This window comes from Erinaceus europaeus, chromosome 5, assembly GCF_950295315.1.
Source record: "Erinaceus europaeus chromosome 5, mEriEur2.1, whole genome shotgun sequence".
Classification (NCBI taxonomy): Eukaryota; Metazoa; Chordata; class Mammalia; order Eulipotyphla; family Erinaceidae; genus Erinaceus; species Erinaceus europaeus.
The window spans coordinates 110,174,774-110,191,973 of NC_080166.1; the positions used below are offsets into that span (position 1 = coordinate 110,174,774).

Below are 17,200 nucleotides of genomic sequence, written 5' to 3' on the forward strand. Positions count from 1 at the left end.
TGTTGTTCAACCATCAATACCAGACTTTCTCCAGAACTTTTAAAATTAACTCCATTTAAAAATTTTATTATTATTTTTGTATTTATTTTTTTCCATTTTGTTGCCCTTGTTGGCTTTCATTGTTGTTGTTATTGATGTCGTCGTTGTTAGATAGGACAGAGAGAAATGGAGAGAGAAGGGGAAGACAGAGAGGGGGAGAGAAAGAGAGACACCTGCAGACTTGCTTCACCGCCTGTGAAGCTACTTCCCTGCAGGTGGGGGGGGGGGCTCGAACCAGATCCTTACGCCAGTTCTTGCGCTTTGCGCCAAGTGCGCTTAAGCCGCTGCGCTACTGCCGGCTCCCCAATTTTTTTATTATTATCTTTATTTATTTATTGTATAGAGACAGCCAGAAGTTGAGAGGGAAGGGAGTAATAAGAGATGGAGATAGACAGAGAGACACCTACAGCCCTGCTTCACCACTTGTAAAGCTTTCCCCTGTAGGTGGGAACTGAGAACTGAACCCCCACCTTTATGCATTGTACCATGGGTGTTCAACCAGGTGTGCCACCACCCGACCCCTCTCCAGAACTTTTTCATCATCTCAAACTAAAACTTTACCTACAAGAAAAAAAAATTACTCACTGTTTTCCCCTGGGAGCCACCAATTTTACTTTATGGCTATAGCAATTTTACTATTTAAGACTCCAAATACTCAGGTAAGTATAGTCCTACGACATTTGTCTTTTCTTTTCTTTTTTAGAAAGAAATGGAGAGAGGAGGGGAAGACAGGGAGGGGAAGAGAAAGACACCTGCAGACCTGCTTCACCGCCTGTGAAGTGACTCCCCTGCAGGTGGGAAGCCTGGGGCTCCAACCGGGATCCTTAGCCGGTCCTTGTGCTTTGCGCCACGTTTGCTTAACCTGCTGCGCTACCGCCTGACATTTGTCTTCTCATGTCCGGCTTATTAAAGTGATTAGCTAAATCCCTTTTAGTAAATATACTGGTTATTTAGTAGCTGGATTCTAATTTGTATCCTAATGTATACATTTAAAAGAACTTAGTTGCATCTTAAATGTTACATTTTCCTTTTAGTTTTATTATTGTTATTTTTATTGGAAAGTCAGAAATGGAGAGGGAGAGGGAGAAGGGGGAGATAGGAAGAGAGAGAGGCAGAGAGACACCTGGAGCCCTGCTTGATCACCTGCAGGTAGGGAGGGACCCGGGGCTCAAACCCAGGTCCCTGTGCATTGTAACATGTGAGCTCAAACAGGTGTGCCACCACTTGGTCCCTCTTCACATTCTTTTACACTTAACAATAAATGACACTTCACTCTATTACATCATCGAGTGGGCATTAACAGCAATTTAATTTGCCACTGTGCCTGTCATTATTTTTTTTATTGGTTCGCTTGTCCTACTACTATGAGTTATTTTCATTCCAGTATAATTTATAGGTGCTAGACCTTTTGCAAAATTCCATTTAGTGCCTTTACGGTAGTATATAATAACGAATGGAACAACTCAGGCAGGAATCAAATTTGTTTCACCAGCCATCAGGGAAATTTATTTGGGCTGCTGATATGAAGACCTCTCCATCCCTTCTCATACTGTGTAGTCTTCCCTACCCGGGGCTAGAGCTGCTCTGATTGAGAATTAAACAGCAAAACACCAACTCCACTACTCGCTTTATCGCTGGTCGGAATGGGGGTGGTGGAGAGTCTCAAAGTTCCAGATGTCGGAAATTACTAGAATTGTTATGCCCCCCCCCCTTCATTTGAGGGTTTCCCGAAGTCACTAATGCTCAGCCGAGTCGAGTAACTTCGGACGTGAGATTAGTCCTCTGGAGACTTGAGTATGATCAGCCAGCTCGTGCTCCTCTGTCTTGTCCGGTTCGCACACAACACACGGCCGGAGGGAGCGCAGAGCCACACACCTGGAAACGCTGGCGCCAGAGACACGCGCTCCAACAGGCTTGTCCAGTGAAGCGCCACGGCCTGGCTCCCGAGCCTTCTGAATACAAAGGCTTTCCCCCTCTGGCAAAAAAGGAACAATCTTTAAGTCCTTAAGGGGTCTAACGCGTAAAAAGACAGACAGGGCCGCAAAGGACGCGAATACGCAAAAATCGATCTACGGTATCAGCCCGGGGCCGATCTTACGTCTCTTCCCAGCAGGCTTCAGGAGTCACCGCGAGACTTTTATCAATTCTCGCGAGATTTATCGGCAGCCATCTTCTTGGGGGTGCTGGGAGCCGGGAAGACCCCCAGAATCGTTTCCATTCAGCTGCCCTTGGTCTTCGCCTTTTCTCACTTTCGCTTATTCTTCGTTACCGACAAGCACCTGGTTCCAGGGAGAGAGAAAGCCGGGGTCTAGGCGCGCGGCGGGCTGCAGGTCCTAGAAGATTCGCTGGGGTGGCGAGAAGGGGGAGGGCCCGGGCAAACCGTTGCTGCCTGAGCCCGGGCCGGGGTCCCGGGAGGGGGAGTTCCGGGCACCCCGTGGACTCGCGGCCTGGGGCGGCCCCCACCGAGTGGCCTGCGGCTCGGGCCTCGCGGGTACCTGCCACCGGCGCCTCCCAGCGCGGCCCACGCGGGCGGCGCGCGGAGGAGGGGCGGGGGCAGCGGCGGCTGTAGCGGCCGCGACCGGGGCGGGCGGAGGAGTGTGACGGGCCTCGGGGCCGCTGTGGATGGTTTCTAAAATGATCATTGAAAACTTCGAGGCGCTCAAGTCCTGGCTCAGCAAGACTCTGGAGCCCATGTGAGTATCCGAGGGCAGGGATGGGAGTGGGAGCCAGGCGGGCACACCGATCTGCAGTTTCCCCCCGAGTGTCTGCAGGGGAGGCCGAAGCGGTGAATGGAAGTCGGGGTGTGTGTGTCCCCTAAGCATTCTCGCTCTGGCTCTAGGGGCCGGGATACACCTGCGGGCCTAAGCTGACAAGCAGCCGATGACTTCTGTCCCCCCCCCCCCATTATATGTAGACGGACAACACACTCGCTTGGGGCACCCATGTCGGTTTCTTGTCTAACCTGCCACAGACTTCTTTGCCTGGTTTACTTAATTCAAATGAAGGCGTTAGAGGAAGTTTTAGTCTTAAGTTTCTCACGTTTCATCTAAACTGCAGTCCTTGGAAGAAAGACCATCCATCTCCTCTCCCATGTGCTGTCGGGCTCAACGGGCACGTCTCTTAATTGATAGAAGATGTAACAGGTGCTGACTGCCAAGTGTAATCTTGTCCCACTTATATACGTTTGTTGGCTTAGAGAGGAGGAAGAAAATGCAGTCTATCCATATGGAATACCAAGCGGTTTTAAGTGCCATGTTTCAGATAGACTTATGTCTGTGTTGGGGGGGGGGCGGGGGGAAGGGAGAGTGATGATTTTAGGTTGAAAAATTGAGGAGTGTCTTTAAAGATTTATTAATACAAAACTATGGGCCAAGTGATTAATTTGCAGTAAGCTAAAGTTCAGTGAATTAACTAAGCATTTACTATGAGCTGTGAAGGTTTGGGATGGAACTTTTTTTTTCCTCCAGGGTTATTGCTGGGCTCGGTGCCTGCACTACGAATCCACTGCTCCTGGAGGCTCTTTTCCCCTTTTTGTTGCCCTTGTTGGATAGGACAGAGAGAATGGAGAGAGGAGAGAAAGACAGACACCTGCAGACCTGCTTCACCATCTGTGAAGCGACCTCCTTGCAGGTGGGGAGCTGGGAGCTCGAACGGACTCCTTACGCGCGTATCCTCGCACTTGGCGCCATGTGCGCTTAACCCGCTGCGCTACCGCAGGCCCTCTGGGATAGAACTTTTAAATTTCACCACAGACTGGGCAAAGTAAAGAAGGTAATTAGTTGCAGGCAGTAAGAGAAATGATGGTTGTAGTAATAGAGGTACTTGTAAAAGGCTAGAATAGTACTCTCAGGAGCTTACATTTGAGCCATTTGTATGAAAGTCTGGAGAGAGAATTTTTCTTGCAGAAGTACCACCAGTACATAGTTATTATAGGAAACATAGTATGTTCCAGGAAAAAAAGACAACTGAGACTGTGATGGGTGAGAGAATAGAAAAATCTGAAGTTGGAGAAGCAATCAAGAGACCCAAATCATGTAGAATCTTGTGGAGATTGAGGGAGGGGTAACAGTGAAAGCAAGGAGACTTATCCCTATTATGATTATTTTATTTCAGAGAGAGAAAGAAAGAGACCAGAGCACTGCACAGTTCTCACTTAAGGAGGTGCTGGGGATTGAACTTCAGAGCCTTAGACATGAAAGTCTTTGTATAACTCATTGTGCTGTCTCTACAGTCCACAGAGACTTTTCTGAAGGGTGTCATAGGTAGAAGTGTTGGTAGTTTGTATTAGTGATTATAGAAATGTTTCACAGACAAATCTGATAGGACTTGTTGATGGATTGAATGTGGGAGAGAGACAAGGAAAAGGAAATCCAAGGATAGTGGCTAACCTAAGCTAACAATTGAGTAATGGCAAAGAAGATAGGAGAGAAGGGTGCTTTGCTTTTTTTGCTTGTTTTTTAAGGGTTTTTTTGCTTTTTTATTTCATTTTCAATATTTTATAAAATTATAAGGTTTCAGGAGTACAATTTTTTAAAATATGTATTTACTGTTGGATAGAAACAAATTGAGAGGGAAGGAGAGGGAACGAGACAGATACCTGCAGCCCTGCTTCACTACTCATGATGAGACAAAACATGAAATAACTATCTTCATTCATAGTGTTTACCATTTAGTTGGGGAGGCAGATGTTTGAAAAAGTAATTACAAGACTAATGAGCATTATGAAAAAGTCCAGATTACTGTCAAGGCGTATGTTTGGGAGATCAGGAAAAACTTTTTGGTAGAATAACAATTGGTCTCAACCTAGAGGACTGAAGAGCAATTTGCTGGGGCAAAAGGATGGAAATGAACTGTGAGAACATTGCAGTTTTTGGGCAACAGATTGAAATGAAAGAAAAAAAAATGTCTTGGAGATATCAAAAGACATTGAAAGCAAATAGAGGAATAGCAGTAGATAGCTCCAAAGAGCCTGATCACACAGGACCTTGTTGAGTCATGCTGAAAATTTAAGTGTTATTGAAGGGTAGCGGGAGACCAATGAATGGCCTTAGGAAGGGAGAGTTTTCACACTGGCATTTAAAATAATCAGCCTGGTTGCAGTTTTAGCATGCGTCTGTATTTTATTTGATTATAAGACCTGTAGGTTTGTCAGAGTTCTGAGTTTCCTTTTTCATAAATGGTTACAAGTGTAATTGTTAAGTTTGTTATCTTAAAATGCTTAAGATGGATAGTTTGTTCTTGCAAATGTTTGCTTAGTCATATTTGCAAACAATAAGATCAGACTAGATGTTGGTCTCACTTCTGCCTCATTTTTGATAGTGTAGAGTCCTAAAATGATGTAAAATTTTCTTTATGTTGCTCAGTTTCAATTTTTTTTTTTTTTAATTTCTTGTCAGGGTTATCATAGGGCTCAGTGCCTGCACTATCAATCCACTCTCAATGGCCATTCTTCCCTCTTTTTTTTTTTTTGTCCTTTCTATTTTATTTGATAGATCCGAGAGAAATCAAGAGGGAAAGAGAATATGGATAGGGAGGGAGAAAGATACCTGCAAACCTGCTTTGCCACTAAGAAAGAGCCCCCCCCTGCAAGTGCATGTCAGGGGCTTGAACCCAGGTCTTTGTGTATGGTAATGTGTGTGTATGTTTACAGGGTGTACCACCATTAGCCCCCTAGTTTTGATTTTTTAAATCAGTTTTTTTGCTCTGTCTTAAAATATGAATTTATGTTACTAGATGTGATATTGCAATAAAGTCAGTATTTTATCTTTTGCCAAAAGGAAAGGAAAAATCCTTAAGATCTAGTCAGCCCCTTTATTTTTTAAAAAATAAAATTGAGACAATGACGCCCAGATTTTGTGATCTTAATAGTAAATAATAGAATGCCTAGTTTGTGCTGCTACTGGTGCTGTGGAGGTAGAGTTCTACAGTGGACAGAAGATAAGTATTATGTTCACATTTGAATAGTATTCGAATTTGTGATCTACCGCTTACTGTGCAATCTAAGCAAATAAACCTCTTATTTTCCTAATGGTATATAGTAAGGAGAATTACTTACCTTTTTATTTTCAAAGTTGAAAAGATTGAGACACATTTTAAGACTTGTACTTCTTATAGTACTGGCTGAGTAAAAGCAAGTGGGTTACCTTTCTACCATTGCTACTGTTGCTATTGGACTTATACCTAACATTTAAACAGTGTAAAACATTTTTGAGCTAAATATTGTTACCTCCATTTTACAGGTGATGGCACTGAGGCGTAAAGTTAAGATACTTGCCCAGAATAACTGTAGCTAATAATACTATGTGACCAAACAGTGATTCAAACTCAAGCTCTCGCTACTGTGTAATGCAGTAGTTTAGTTGTTTTTTTTTTTTTCCCCTTTATTGGGGGAGTTTAGTTAGTTTTTTTTTTTTTTTTTAGAAGACTGAACACACATGTGCAATTTCATTGCTCCCCTACTTGTTTCTTATTTAGATAGAGACATAGATCACAGCACCACAAATGGCACTGGTGTTGTGGCACTCCTGTGTGCCAAGTCCTATGTGATACATGGACTTGAACCTGGGCCATGTGCACAGGAGGGCACATGCCCTACCAGTTGAGCTTTCTGTGATCCACAGTGCCGTGTTCTTTACTGTGTACATATTTTACTATTAAATTTCTACAGTAGTAGCTATTGCAAAGGGACAAAGTTCTAAAGTATTCTAGAGTTTTAATAATTTTCCTCCTTTCACCCACTCTCATTACTCTACCTTTCTTACCACATTAAAATTTATCTTTGTTCCGGTTATACAGGAAGAACTGAAAGGTGACCTTTTTACTCCAGTTTCCCTCCTTTAGATCTCTTTTTGCGGACTCCTTAGGGCATAGAGTGTCAATCTTCCGTCCCTGTGGGAAGCAAACTCAGCAACAATAGTGGCAAAAACAACAAATAAACTCATATATTTTCCTAGTTAATTTCATGCTACCTTATTTCCCCATGTTTTTACTCTTTAATAGTCTTTAATTTTTTGTTCAGTTACCTTCAATCATTTAAAAAAAATTTATGTATTTATTATTGAATAAAGACAGAGAAATTAAGAGGGGTGGGAGGAGATAGAGAAGGGAGCCTGCAGCCCTGATTTCCTAGTGGAGCTTTTCCACTACAGATGGGGGCGAGGGACTTGAACCTGGGTCCTTGCACACTGTTATGACTTTTAACATTCCTTAATAATAAACTACACTTTGTAACTTAGCTTTCAGCAATTTTCCAAAACAAGTCATATATATATATATATATATATATACATACACACCATGGCATACTACACAGTTATAAGGAATCATGATGTGGAGAAAATGAGACCTATAGACACTGCTGTAGAATTTAAATTGGCATAGCCACTATGAAAAACACTTATGGGAGGGGCGGGAGAGATAGCATAATGGTTATGCAAAGAGACTGATGCTTGAGGCTCCAAAGTTTTTGGTTCAGTTCCTCACACCACCACGAGCCAAAGCGAGTAAAGCAAACAACAGTATGGAAGCTCAGAAAATTAGAAATAGAGCTAATGTAATCCAGCAGTTTCACTTCTGGGAATATATCCAAAGGTAGTAAAAAAACAGTAAGTTCAAAATATGTCTATGCCCAGTCTTCATAGCTTAAGTTACAGTAGCCAAGACATGTAAGCAGACTAATATCCATCAGTGGCTGAATGGATAAAAAAGGTAAGTATGTGTATAAATTAAAATTCATAGTTGATGGACTGCTGTTTCGCCATGAAAAAATGAGGAAATGCTATTTGCCAGTTAGTGGATGAATCTTGGGGAAGTTATGCTAGGTGAAATAAGTTAGAAAAAAACAAATACTATATGATCTCATTTAAAAAAATTAAAAATGTTTTATGGAGGGACCAGAACACTGCTCACCTGCTTACGGTGGTGGTGGGATTGAACTTGGGACCTCTAGTGCTGTAGGTATGGTAGTCTGATGCAGGTATTATGTCCCTGATCTTTATGATCTCCTTACCACTTGGGATCCAAAACAAAATACAAAGTAAGACCTAGAAAATAACAACGCACCAAATCAGGCTCATGGTTATCAGAAATGGAGAGGGGAGTGAGGGGAATTGGAGGAAAGTCATCAATATAGATCAACTTGTAGTTATAAATACTGGGATGTAAGATACAACATGATGACTATAGCTGACACTGCTGTATGATATATAGGAATGTTAAGGGAGTGAATTCTTTTTTTTTTTTTTTTTTTTTTTTACTAGAGCACTGCTCAGCTCTGGCTTATGGTGGTGCAGGGAATTGAACTTGGACTTCAGAGCCTCAGGCATCACAGTCTGTTTGCGTAACCATTGTGTTTACCCCTACCCTGGAGATATTTTTTCCTCATCTATGAGAAGATGAATTGTTGTTATATTCACAATATATGTAATCAAATAATCTCGCTGTATTCTTTAAACTTATATAGTGACTTGTCAAGTTATCTCAATAAAACTGGCAAAAAGTTGACGAGAAAAGCTACTCATGAAAGTATTAATTATGGAGGGCTAGGCAGTGGCCCACTTGGTTGAGTACATATGTTACCATGCACAAGAACCTGGGTTAAAGCTACCTGTAGAGAAAGGTTCACAAGTGGTGAAGTAGTACTACGGGCATCTCTTTCTCTGTCTCTTTCTCCCCTCCCTTCTCAATTTCTCTGTGTTCTATCAAGTAAAAGTAAAAAAATACAAAAATATAAAAGTTTTAGTTATGTGGCCAGGTTGTGGCTCACCTGGCTGACCTTGAAAGTTATCATGTACAACAGACCCAGGTTTGAGGCCCCAGTCTCCACATGGGAGTCCCTTTAGGGGGAAGCTTCATGAGTGGTGGGAACAGTGCTTGCTCTTCTCTGCCTCTCATACTCTCATCTATCAGAGAGAAGGAAAAGAAAAGAAAAGGCCACTGGGGGTAGTGGAGCTAGCTCTCTAGGCACTGAGTCCCAGCAAAAACCTGGTGGAAAAAAAAAGTTATTAAATGATAAAAGTCATTGTACAGGGAGTCAGGCGTTAGGTAGCACACTGGGTTAAGTGCACATGGCGCAAAGTCCAATGGCCTGCGTAAGGATCCTGGTTTGAGCCCCTGGCTCCCCACCTGGAGGAGGTCGCTTCACAAGCAGTGCAGCAGGTCTGCAGGTGTCTGTCTCTCCTCCTCTCTGTCTTCCCCTCCTCTCTCCATTTCTCTCTGTCCTATCCAACAACAACAACAGCTGTGATAACAATAACAACTACAACAAGGGCAACAAAATGGTAAAAATAGCCTCCAGGAGCAGTGAATTCATAGTGCAGGCACCAAGCCCCAGCAATAACCCTGGAGGGGAAAAAAAAAATCAGTGTACATATGAGCAGCACAGGAGATGACACATTGGAAGGGTCATTCGACTAATCCAGCATTGGAAGTCCCAGTTTCTGTCCCCAGTATCTCAGCATGGTGCTTTCCCTCCCTCAAATCTTTAAAAATGTACACATGAGAATTAATATGCAGTTCAGCAGGTCTTCTGTTACTCTTTGTAATAACAGCTTTAAATGCAGCAACAGGCATTTTGAAACCTCTTAACAGGACCTTTTGGGAACACAGTTGATAAGAACTTGCCAGTGTGACCTTTGATACATTTTTAAATTAAAATAGTTACCTTATTACTTTTTTTATTAGTTTCATTAGTCCTGGCATTTTCAAATTGAAAAGTGCTCTTAGCATTTCCTCCTTTTCAATAAACATTTTAGCACGATGTGGTAACATTAGAAAATTTGAGTGGCAATGTCAAGAAAAGTGAATGTAGATCATATATAGCTGTGCAGCTTTAGCCAAACTTGTGTGCACGTGTGTTTTATAAGAGAAAGAAAATAGTTTGCTAATGTTTAACTGATTTAATCAGGTTCATACAACAGGGTGTTGATACTTCTTAAAAATAATTTCTAACCTTAATGCTGTTTCTTTTGGATAATTCCGTCTGTTATTGGTGTTGAGGGAAAAATGCTCTGAAGCATCTCTTTTTATTGAAGGGATGAAGTAACTTACATCTGTTTTAGTAGTGGGTAGAATGTGAATCCACTTGTGTAACTCACTGATTGACCTGTGGAAATCACGACGCTTTTGCAGAGAATTCAGCTGTTCAGAGCTATGATTTGGAATATTAAACATTTGAAATTTTTCTTGTAGACTGCCAGGTCAGCATGTCACTTGAAGCCCTACTTTTTAAAAAATGTTTTATTTATTTATTATTGGATAGAGACAGAAAGACATTGAGAGGGGAGGGAGAGTTAGAGAGGGAGTGAGACAAAGAGACACCTGCAGACCTCCTTCACCACTTGTGAAGCTTTTCCCCTACAGGTGGGGACCAGTGGCTTGAACCTGCCAGGTCCTTGTGTACTATAAGATGTATGCTTAACCAGGTGCGCCGTCACCTGGCCCTTCCGAAGTCCCACTTTTAAGAGGGAGTTCTGTGGCTTTATGCAGTAACCATATTTATTTGTACTTAATTTGCCACTTGGGCCATTGCTCTAGGTGTAGAATAAGACAGATTCACAAAATGATTATTGGGTCTTTGAAACTGGGAATTTGGGAGTATGGATCAACTTTGTATTATATATTTAGGTAGGTACTTTCTAAATAACAGTTCTTAAATATGATGAGAACTCTGAAGGCCTTCTAAGATTCTATCCTGAGGCCCCACTTTTCCAGTTGTATATGTGTGTGGCCAGGTTTTCTACATTCATTTCAACTAAAGAAGCATGTCACAACAGATTGTATGTAAAAATAGACATGAGAACCAATCTGTCTTTTGAGACGGTCGGTGGCATTGGCAGAAAATGTAAGACATTGTCATCTTCTTACTAGATAAAAAAAAATATTACTTATTTGTAATTTTTATTGCCACTGGGACTATCACAGACTCACCATTTCTTGGCAACTATCCTCTCTTCTCCCAACCTGCCCCATTTATTTGATTGGGCAGAGAGAAATTGAGGGGGAGGGAGAACAACAGAAAAGAGAAGAGAGATATCTGCGGTACTCCTTCACTGCTCCTAAAGCGTCTCCTAAAGAGAGAGAGGGGGAGAGGAGAGAGAGAGAGAGAGAGGAAGAAAGAAAGAGAAAGACACAGGCAGCACTGTTCTACCTCTCGTGACACTTTCCCCACAGGTGGCAACTTGGGGCCTTGAGCATGCGCTCTACGGGGCCCACCACACAGCCCTTTATTTTTGCCTTCTCATTTGAATAGAATGAAGCAGTCAAGTAAATTGTGACAATTTGATATTTAAAAAATGTTTTATTTATGTGTTTGAGAATCTGAGCATGTGTGATACTGAGGATGGAACTCAAGACCTCATGGCCGAGTGTCTTAATGCTTTATCCACTGCACCACCTCCTGGTGGGTCATATATATATATATGTGATTTGTTGCAGTGGAATTTGGATTTTTAAAGGAGTAATCTTCAGTACAGAATAATAGAACCATGACTTTAATGCTAATTAGATATTTTTCTTGAATATAAAGTGAAGATGTGGTAGGAACAAATGTGGGTGTATATCCTTGTTCTAAAGTGACTGTGTTAACATATTTAAATTTCATTTTTAATTCCCACTGCCACCTCCATCTCCTCTTTCTCAAGATCACTGAAAATGGAAGCTTAAGTTAAATTCTGTCAGTTATCTTCTACTGAATTTCTAAAGCCTGCAATAAAATTGAGCAAAGCAAAACAAGCTTTTTGAAATCCTGTTCTGTTGTGTCACCTTTTGTTTTAATTTTGTCATTGTATTTTCTGGAAATCTTAAAAAGTAAAATCTGATATGTTCATAAGGGGATTAATTACTGCCTTTACAAAGCACACCAATTGGGGCAAGGTGTTGGCATATTTGGCTGAGTGCACACATTACAAAACAGATAAAATTCTCATGATTTTGATTCATACTAAGAAAATTCAGTATTTTTCAGAGATTTTATTATACCATTTACTTTTCTGTACTGCATTGGTTTCTTAAGCTTATATTTTAAAAATCTAGTTCCATTCTTAGATACAATTGGAAGAGAATGTCCCTCTTATATGGTCACCCCTAAATCAGCCCCCCCCCCCATTCCAGGTCTTCACAAATTTATAATATCACCACCCACAGGCCAGCTTTTTAATTCTTTACATTCTAGATAGGGAGAGAAAGAAATACTGCACTATTGCCACCTCCCATGGAATTTCTCCTGGCACTGGGATTTAAACTCCGTCTCAGGACTCATGGTGTGATCTACTGGGTAAACTAACACTTTCTTGATCCTCAGACTTTTTTTTTTTTTAGTTGCCACCAGGGTTAATGCTGGGGTTTGGAGTCTCACTCCTGGTAGCTGGCTGGCTGAGAGACACTTGTAGCCCTGCTATGCTGTTGTTAAAGCTTCCCCCACAGGTGGGGATGGAGGCTTAAAACTTGGGTTCTTGCACAGAGTAAATGTGTGTGCTCGATAGGGTGCATTGTTACTAGTTGTATATATTTTTTCTTTTGCCTCCAGGGTTATTGTTGGGCTTAGTGCCTGCACCATGAATCCACTGCTCCTGGAGGCCATTTTCCCTCCTTTTGTTGTGGTTATTATTATTATTATTGAGGTCGTTAGTTGTTGGGTAGGACAGAGAGAAATGGAGAGAGGAGGGGGGAAACAGGGAGAAAGAAAGACACCTGAAGACCTGCTTCACCTCCTGCAGGTGGGGAGCCAGGGGTTCGAAAAGGGATCCTTCCGCTGGTCCTTGCGCTTTGCGCCAGGTGCGCTTAACCCGCTACCGCCCGACCCCCACTAGTTGTATCTTTAACATAACATATATGATGTGTTTGCCTCAACTATTTCATATTTTATCTCATTTGACTTATTGTTAATTAAAATACTTAGTTCTCTCTCCATCTCATCTTCTACAAGTACTACTGATAAGCCATGTCTCGTGCCTTTATTCTGTTGCTTTTTTTTTTTTTTTTTTTTAATTTCCCTACCCCACAGGAGGATTATTGGAGTTTAAATAGTCTGTGGTCAGATTGATGCTTTATTTGGCTGATTATACTTCTTGAAATTTTTATTATTAATTTTTTACTTGATAGGACAAAGAAAAATTGAGAGAGGGAGGGGAGATAGAGACACTTGTATGTGCTTCACTATTCATGCAGCTTCTCCCTTGGAGGGGAAGACAGAGAGGGAGAGAAAGATAGACTCCTGCAGACTTGCTTCACCCCAGCAGGTGGGGAGCCAGGGGCTGGAACCAGGATCCTTATGCCGGTCCTTGCACTTTACCCCACCTGAGCTTAACCCGCTGCACTACCGCCTGACTCCCAATATTTGTTATTTTATAATAACTTTTTAAAACAAACCTACTGAGTTTAAAAAAAATTTTTTTTATTATCTTTATTTGTTGGATAGAGACAGCCAGAAATCAAGAGGACCAGGGAGATAGAGAGGGAGAGAGAGAGAGACATCTGCATCATTGCTTCACCGCTTGTGAAGTTTTCCCCATGCAGGTGGGGGCCAGGGACTTAAACCCGGGACCTTGTGCACTATAACATGTGCACTTAACCAGGTGCACCACCACCCGGCCCCTCCTACTGAATTTTTAATACATTTTTTAGTTTACATTTGGAAGGATACTGAATGATGATTACTATATAATCCTTGTATAATAGAAGTGAAGTTTTTTTTTCACTGTCTTTCATAATCAAGGTGTTTTTTTTTTTTTTTACATATACTAACTCACTTAACTGTGTATCATCCCTAATAATCATTGCTTTATTTCTTCAGCTGTGATGCAGATCCATCAGCTCTAGCAAAATATGTTCTTGCCTTGGTAAAGAAAGACAAAAGTGAAAAGGAGTTAAAAGCGTTATGTATTGATCAGCTGGATGTATTCCTTCAGAAAGGTAAGATCTTTGCTTTAAAAATAATACATTGTTTTATTTAACAAGTAAGTAAAGAAAACTGATCTTTGAGTATTAAAGGACTCAGTAAAAAATAATTTATAACAAAGGTGAGTACAATATTAGTACTGTCTATTATGTCTATAGCTTAATTATAGTTAAAGCCTTTTCTTTCATTAATATTCTGCTCATTTAAAAATATTTTTAGACTTATTATCTTTTTAAATTTTATTTATTATTGGATAGAGAGAGAGAGAAATTGTGAGGGCAGGGAAGATGGCAAGGGAGAGAGAGAGACAGAGACACCTGCAGCTTTACTTCACCATTCGTGAAGCTTTTCCCCTGCAAGTGGGGACTAGGAGATTGAACCCAGGACCTTGTGCACTGCAGTGTGTGAGCTTAACCAGGTGTGCCACCACTTGACCTTCCATTTTTCTTTATTAATGATTTAATATTGATTTACAGAATTATGAGATGGTATAATTCCACGCTATTCCCACCACCAGAATTCTGTGTCCCCATTCCCTCCATTGGAAACTGCAGTGGTTCCCCCAAGGTCACAGACATGGGCTGATTATTATTTCTATAACTATCTATATTTATATATATATGGCTATATTTTACTCTGGTCCTTCCTTCTCTTCCTGTCTATGTCAAACCTACACTTACTACTACTTTCCAGTTTCTTCCCCTTTTTCCTTTTTTCTCTCTGAGTCCTGATGGAATTAGAACTCAGAGCCCTCTGGCCATCTTTCCCTATTTTTATTTATTTATTATTGGATAGAGATAGAAATTGAGAGGAGTGGGGGAGTTAGAGAGGGAGAGGAAGACAGAGAGACACCTGCAGGCCTACTTCACCACTTGTGAAGCTTTTCCTCCTACAGGCAGGAACCAGGGGCTTAAAACTGGGTCCTTGTGCACTGGAATGTGTGCACTTAAACAGGTGCGCCACTGCCTGGCCCCTTATTTTATTTTATTTTACTTTACTTTACTTATTTACTTATTTTCCTTTTTGTTGCCTTTGTTGGCTTTTTAAAATTATTATTGTTGTAGTTATTATTGTTATTGATGTTGTCATTGTTAGGAAGAAATGGAGAGAGGAGGGGAAGGGAGAGAGAAGGAGAAGACAGAGGGGGAGAGAAAGATAGACACCTACAGACCTGCTTCATCACCTGTGAAGCAACTCCCCTGCAGGTGGGAAGCCAGGGGCTTGAACCGGGATCCTTACACCCACCGATCCTTGCACTTCACGCCATGTGCGTTTAGCCTACCTGCTGCAATACCGCCTGACTCCCAGTTTTTTTTTTTCCGTCTCCAGGGTTATCATCACTGGGGCTCAGTGTCTGTACTACAAATCCTTTGTTTTTTTGGATAGGACAGAGAAATTGAGAGGAGAGAGGAAAATAGGGAGAAAGAAAGACATCTGCAGACTTGCTTCACCACTTGTGAAGTGACCTGCTTGCAGGTGGGGAGCCCTGGGCTTGAACTGGGATCCTTATGCGAGTCCTTGTGCTTTGTACTATGTGCATGTAACCCAGTGCACCACCTCCTGGCCCCCTCCCCATTACATTTCTCCCCCTCTGGGAGTACGTACCAAGATTCTTTACAGGATGCAGAAGGTGGGAGTTCTGGCTCTGTAATTGCTTCTCTACTGGATATGGATGTTAGCAGGTCGATCCATACCTCCAGCCTGTTTATAGCTTTCCCTAGTGGGGTAGGGCTCTGGAGAGATGAGGTTTCAGACACGTTGGTGAGGTCATCTGCCTAGGGAAGTCAGGATGGAATCATGATAGCATCTGCAACTTGGTGACTGAAAGGAGTAAGCAGGACAAAATATTTAATGAAACAGAAACAATAAAGTTGGAATAGAACAGATGAAAATAGGGATTTTAGAGTGGATAGAAGCTATGAAGCCTATTCTTGTGCTCATTTTTTAAAATGTGCTGATACATTTTTTAAGAAGAGTGGGTGAGTGTTATGCATACTGCTTAAAGATGAAAATTGGGGCTGGTGATGGATATTTGGATGTTGGCACTCCTGCTTGAGCGCAAACGTTACCATTCACAAGGACTCGGTTCTAGCAGGGGAGATGCTTCACAAGAAGTGAAGCAGGGCTGCATGCTTTTTCTCTCTGTCTCTCCCTGCACTCTCAGTCTCTTTTCTATCAAACAGAAAGGGCAGAAAAAGAAAGGAAAAATGGATTCCAGGAGTTGTGAATTTGTAGAGCTGGCACCAAGCCCCAGCAATAACCCTGGTGGCAATTAAAAAAAAAAAAAACTAAGAAAGTGATTGAATCCTTGTTTATTTAAAAATAATACCACTTTGGAAACTGTGAAATTGTCTAGGTTAGTATTTTTTAACTTTTTTCATTTTGCCTACATCTGATTTTTTTTAATTCCTTATTTATTTTTTAAAGAAAATTTTATTTATTTTTAGGTAGAGACAGAGAAGGCAGACCAGGTAGAGAGAGGGGAAGGAGAGAAAAAGAGTGAAAGAGACCACACTCTGAAGCTTCCTGCAATGCAGTAGAGGCCAGACTTGGAACTTGGTTGTGCATGTAGCAAAGCAGCATGTTATCCAAGTGAGCAGTTTTGCTGCTCTGCCAACATCTAGATGTTGATAGTATTTGCTTGGTGCCGTAGACCATGTTGATAGGTACTTAGGAACTAGGCATGGCTATAGGTAACCGCTCCAGAGGTGCTGTCCCTTCTAGCCTCTACCAGTCTGAAAAAGTGAATGGCCAGTATTACCATAGGACTTGTACCTTGGTGTACTATTTAGGGAGTGTTCAGTTTTAATGTACTTTCTAGATTTATGAAAGCCAAGATATATTTTCATCATATTGTCAGGTATGAGAGAGTAGAGAATTAGTATTTTAATAGTAGCGTTCTAATCTGAAGTTTTTAAATTTCATTTTTAGAGACACAGATATTTGTGGAAAAACTGTTTGATGCTGTGAATACAAAGAGCTACCTACCTCCCCCAGAACAGCCATCATCAGGAAGCTTAAAGGTAGAATTTTTTCAGCACCAAGAAAAAGATATAAAAAAAGAAGAGGTAAGCATTTACATTGACCTTAAGTTAAGAAAAAAAAAGTGTTAAGATGTAATTCATGTGCCATTACAGTTAACTTGTCTAAAGTATATAGTTTAGTGATTTTTAATTTTATTTATTTACCAAAGCAGCACTTAACTTTGAAGATTGAACATGGGTCCTCTTACATTCAGATTCAGTGTGCTAACTCATTTTTATTACA

The 17,200-nt window shown here is 41.2% G+C and overlaps 1 protein-coding gene and 1 long non-coding RNA gene across 18 annotated transcripts in view; one reads left to right on the forward strand and one right to left on the reverse strand.

The window, feature by feature from the left end:
- Window positions 1-1,518: 1,518 nt before the first annotated feature.
- On the reverse strand, window positions 1,519-2,256 carry LOC132538637 (uncharacterized). Its single transcript, XR_009549995.1, has 2 exons — window positions 2,138-2,256; window positions 1,519-2,014 (listed from the first exon to the last, which is right to left on the reverse strand). It is a non-coding gene; the product is annotated as an uncharacterized LOC132538637 (long non-coding RNA).
- RBM26 (RNA binding motif protein 26) overlaps window positions 2,182-17,200 on the forward strand; it is a 69,460-nt gene continuing 54,441 nt past the window's right edge. For 9 of the 17 annotated variants that reach the window (XM_060191583.1, XM_060191590.1, XM_060191594.1 and 6 more), the window contains exons 1-3: window positions 2,226-2,732; window positions 13,829-13,947; window positions 16,865-17,001. In XM_060191583.1, coding sequence (XP_060047566.1) covers window positions 2,662-2,732; window positions 13,829-13,947; window positions 16,865-17,001 — 327 coding nt within the window. In that variant the 5' untranslated portion in view covers window positions 2,226-2,661. Of the gene's footprint in view, window positions 2,733-13,828; window positions 13,948-16,864; window positions 17,002-17,200 lie in introns of all 17 variants that reach the window. The other 8 variants (XM_007531393.3, XM_007531394.3, XM_007531395.3 and 5 more) reach the window with 2 other exon arrangements.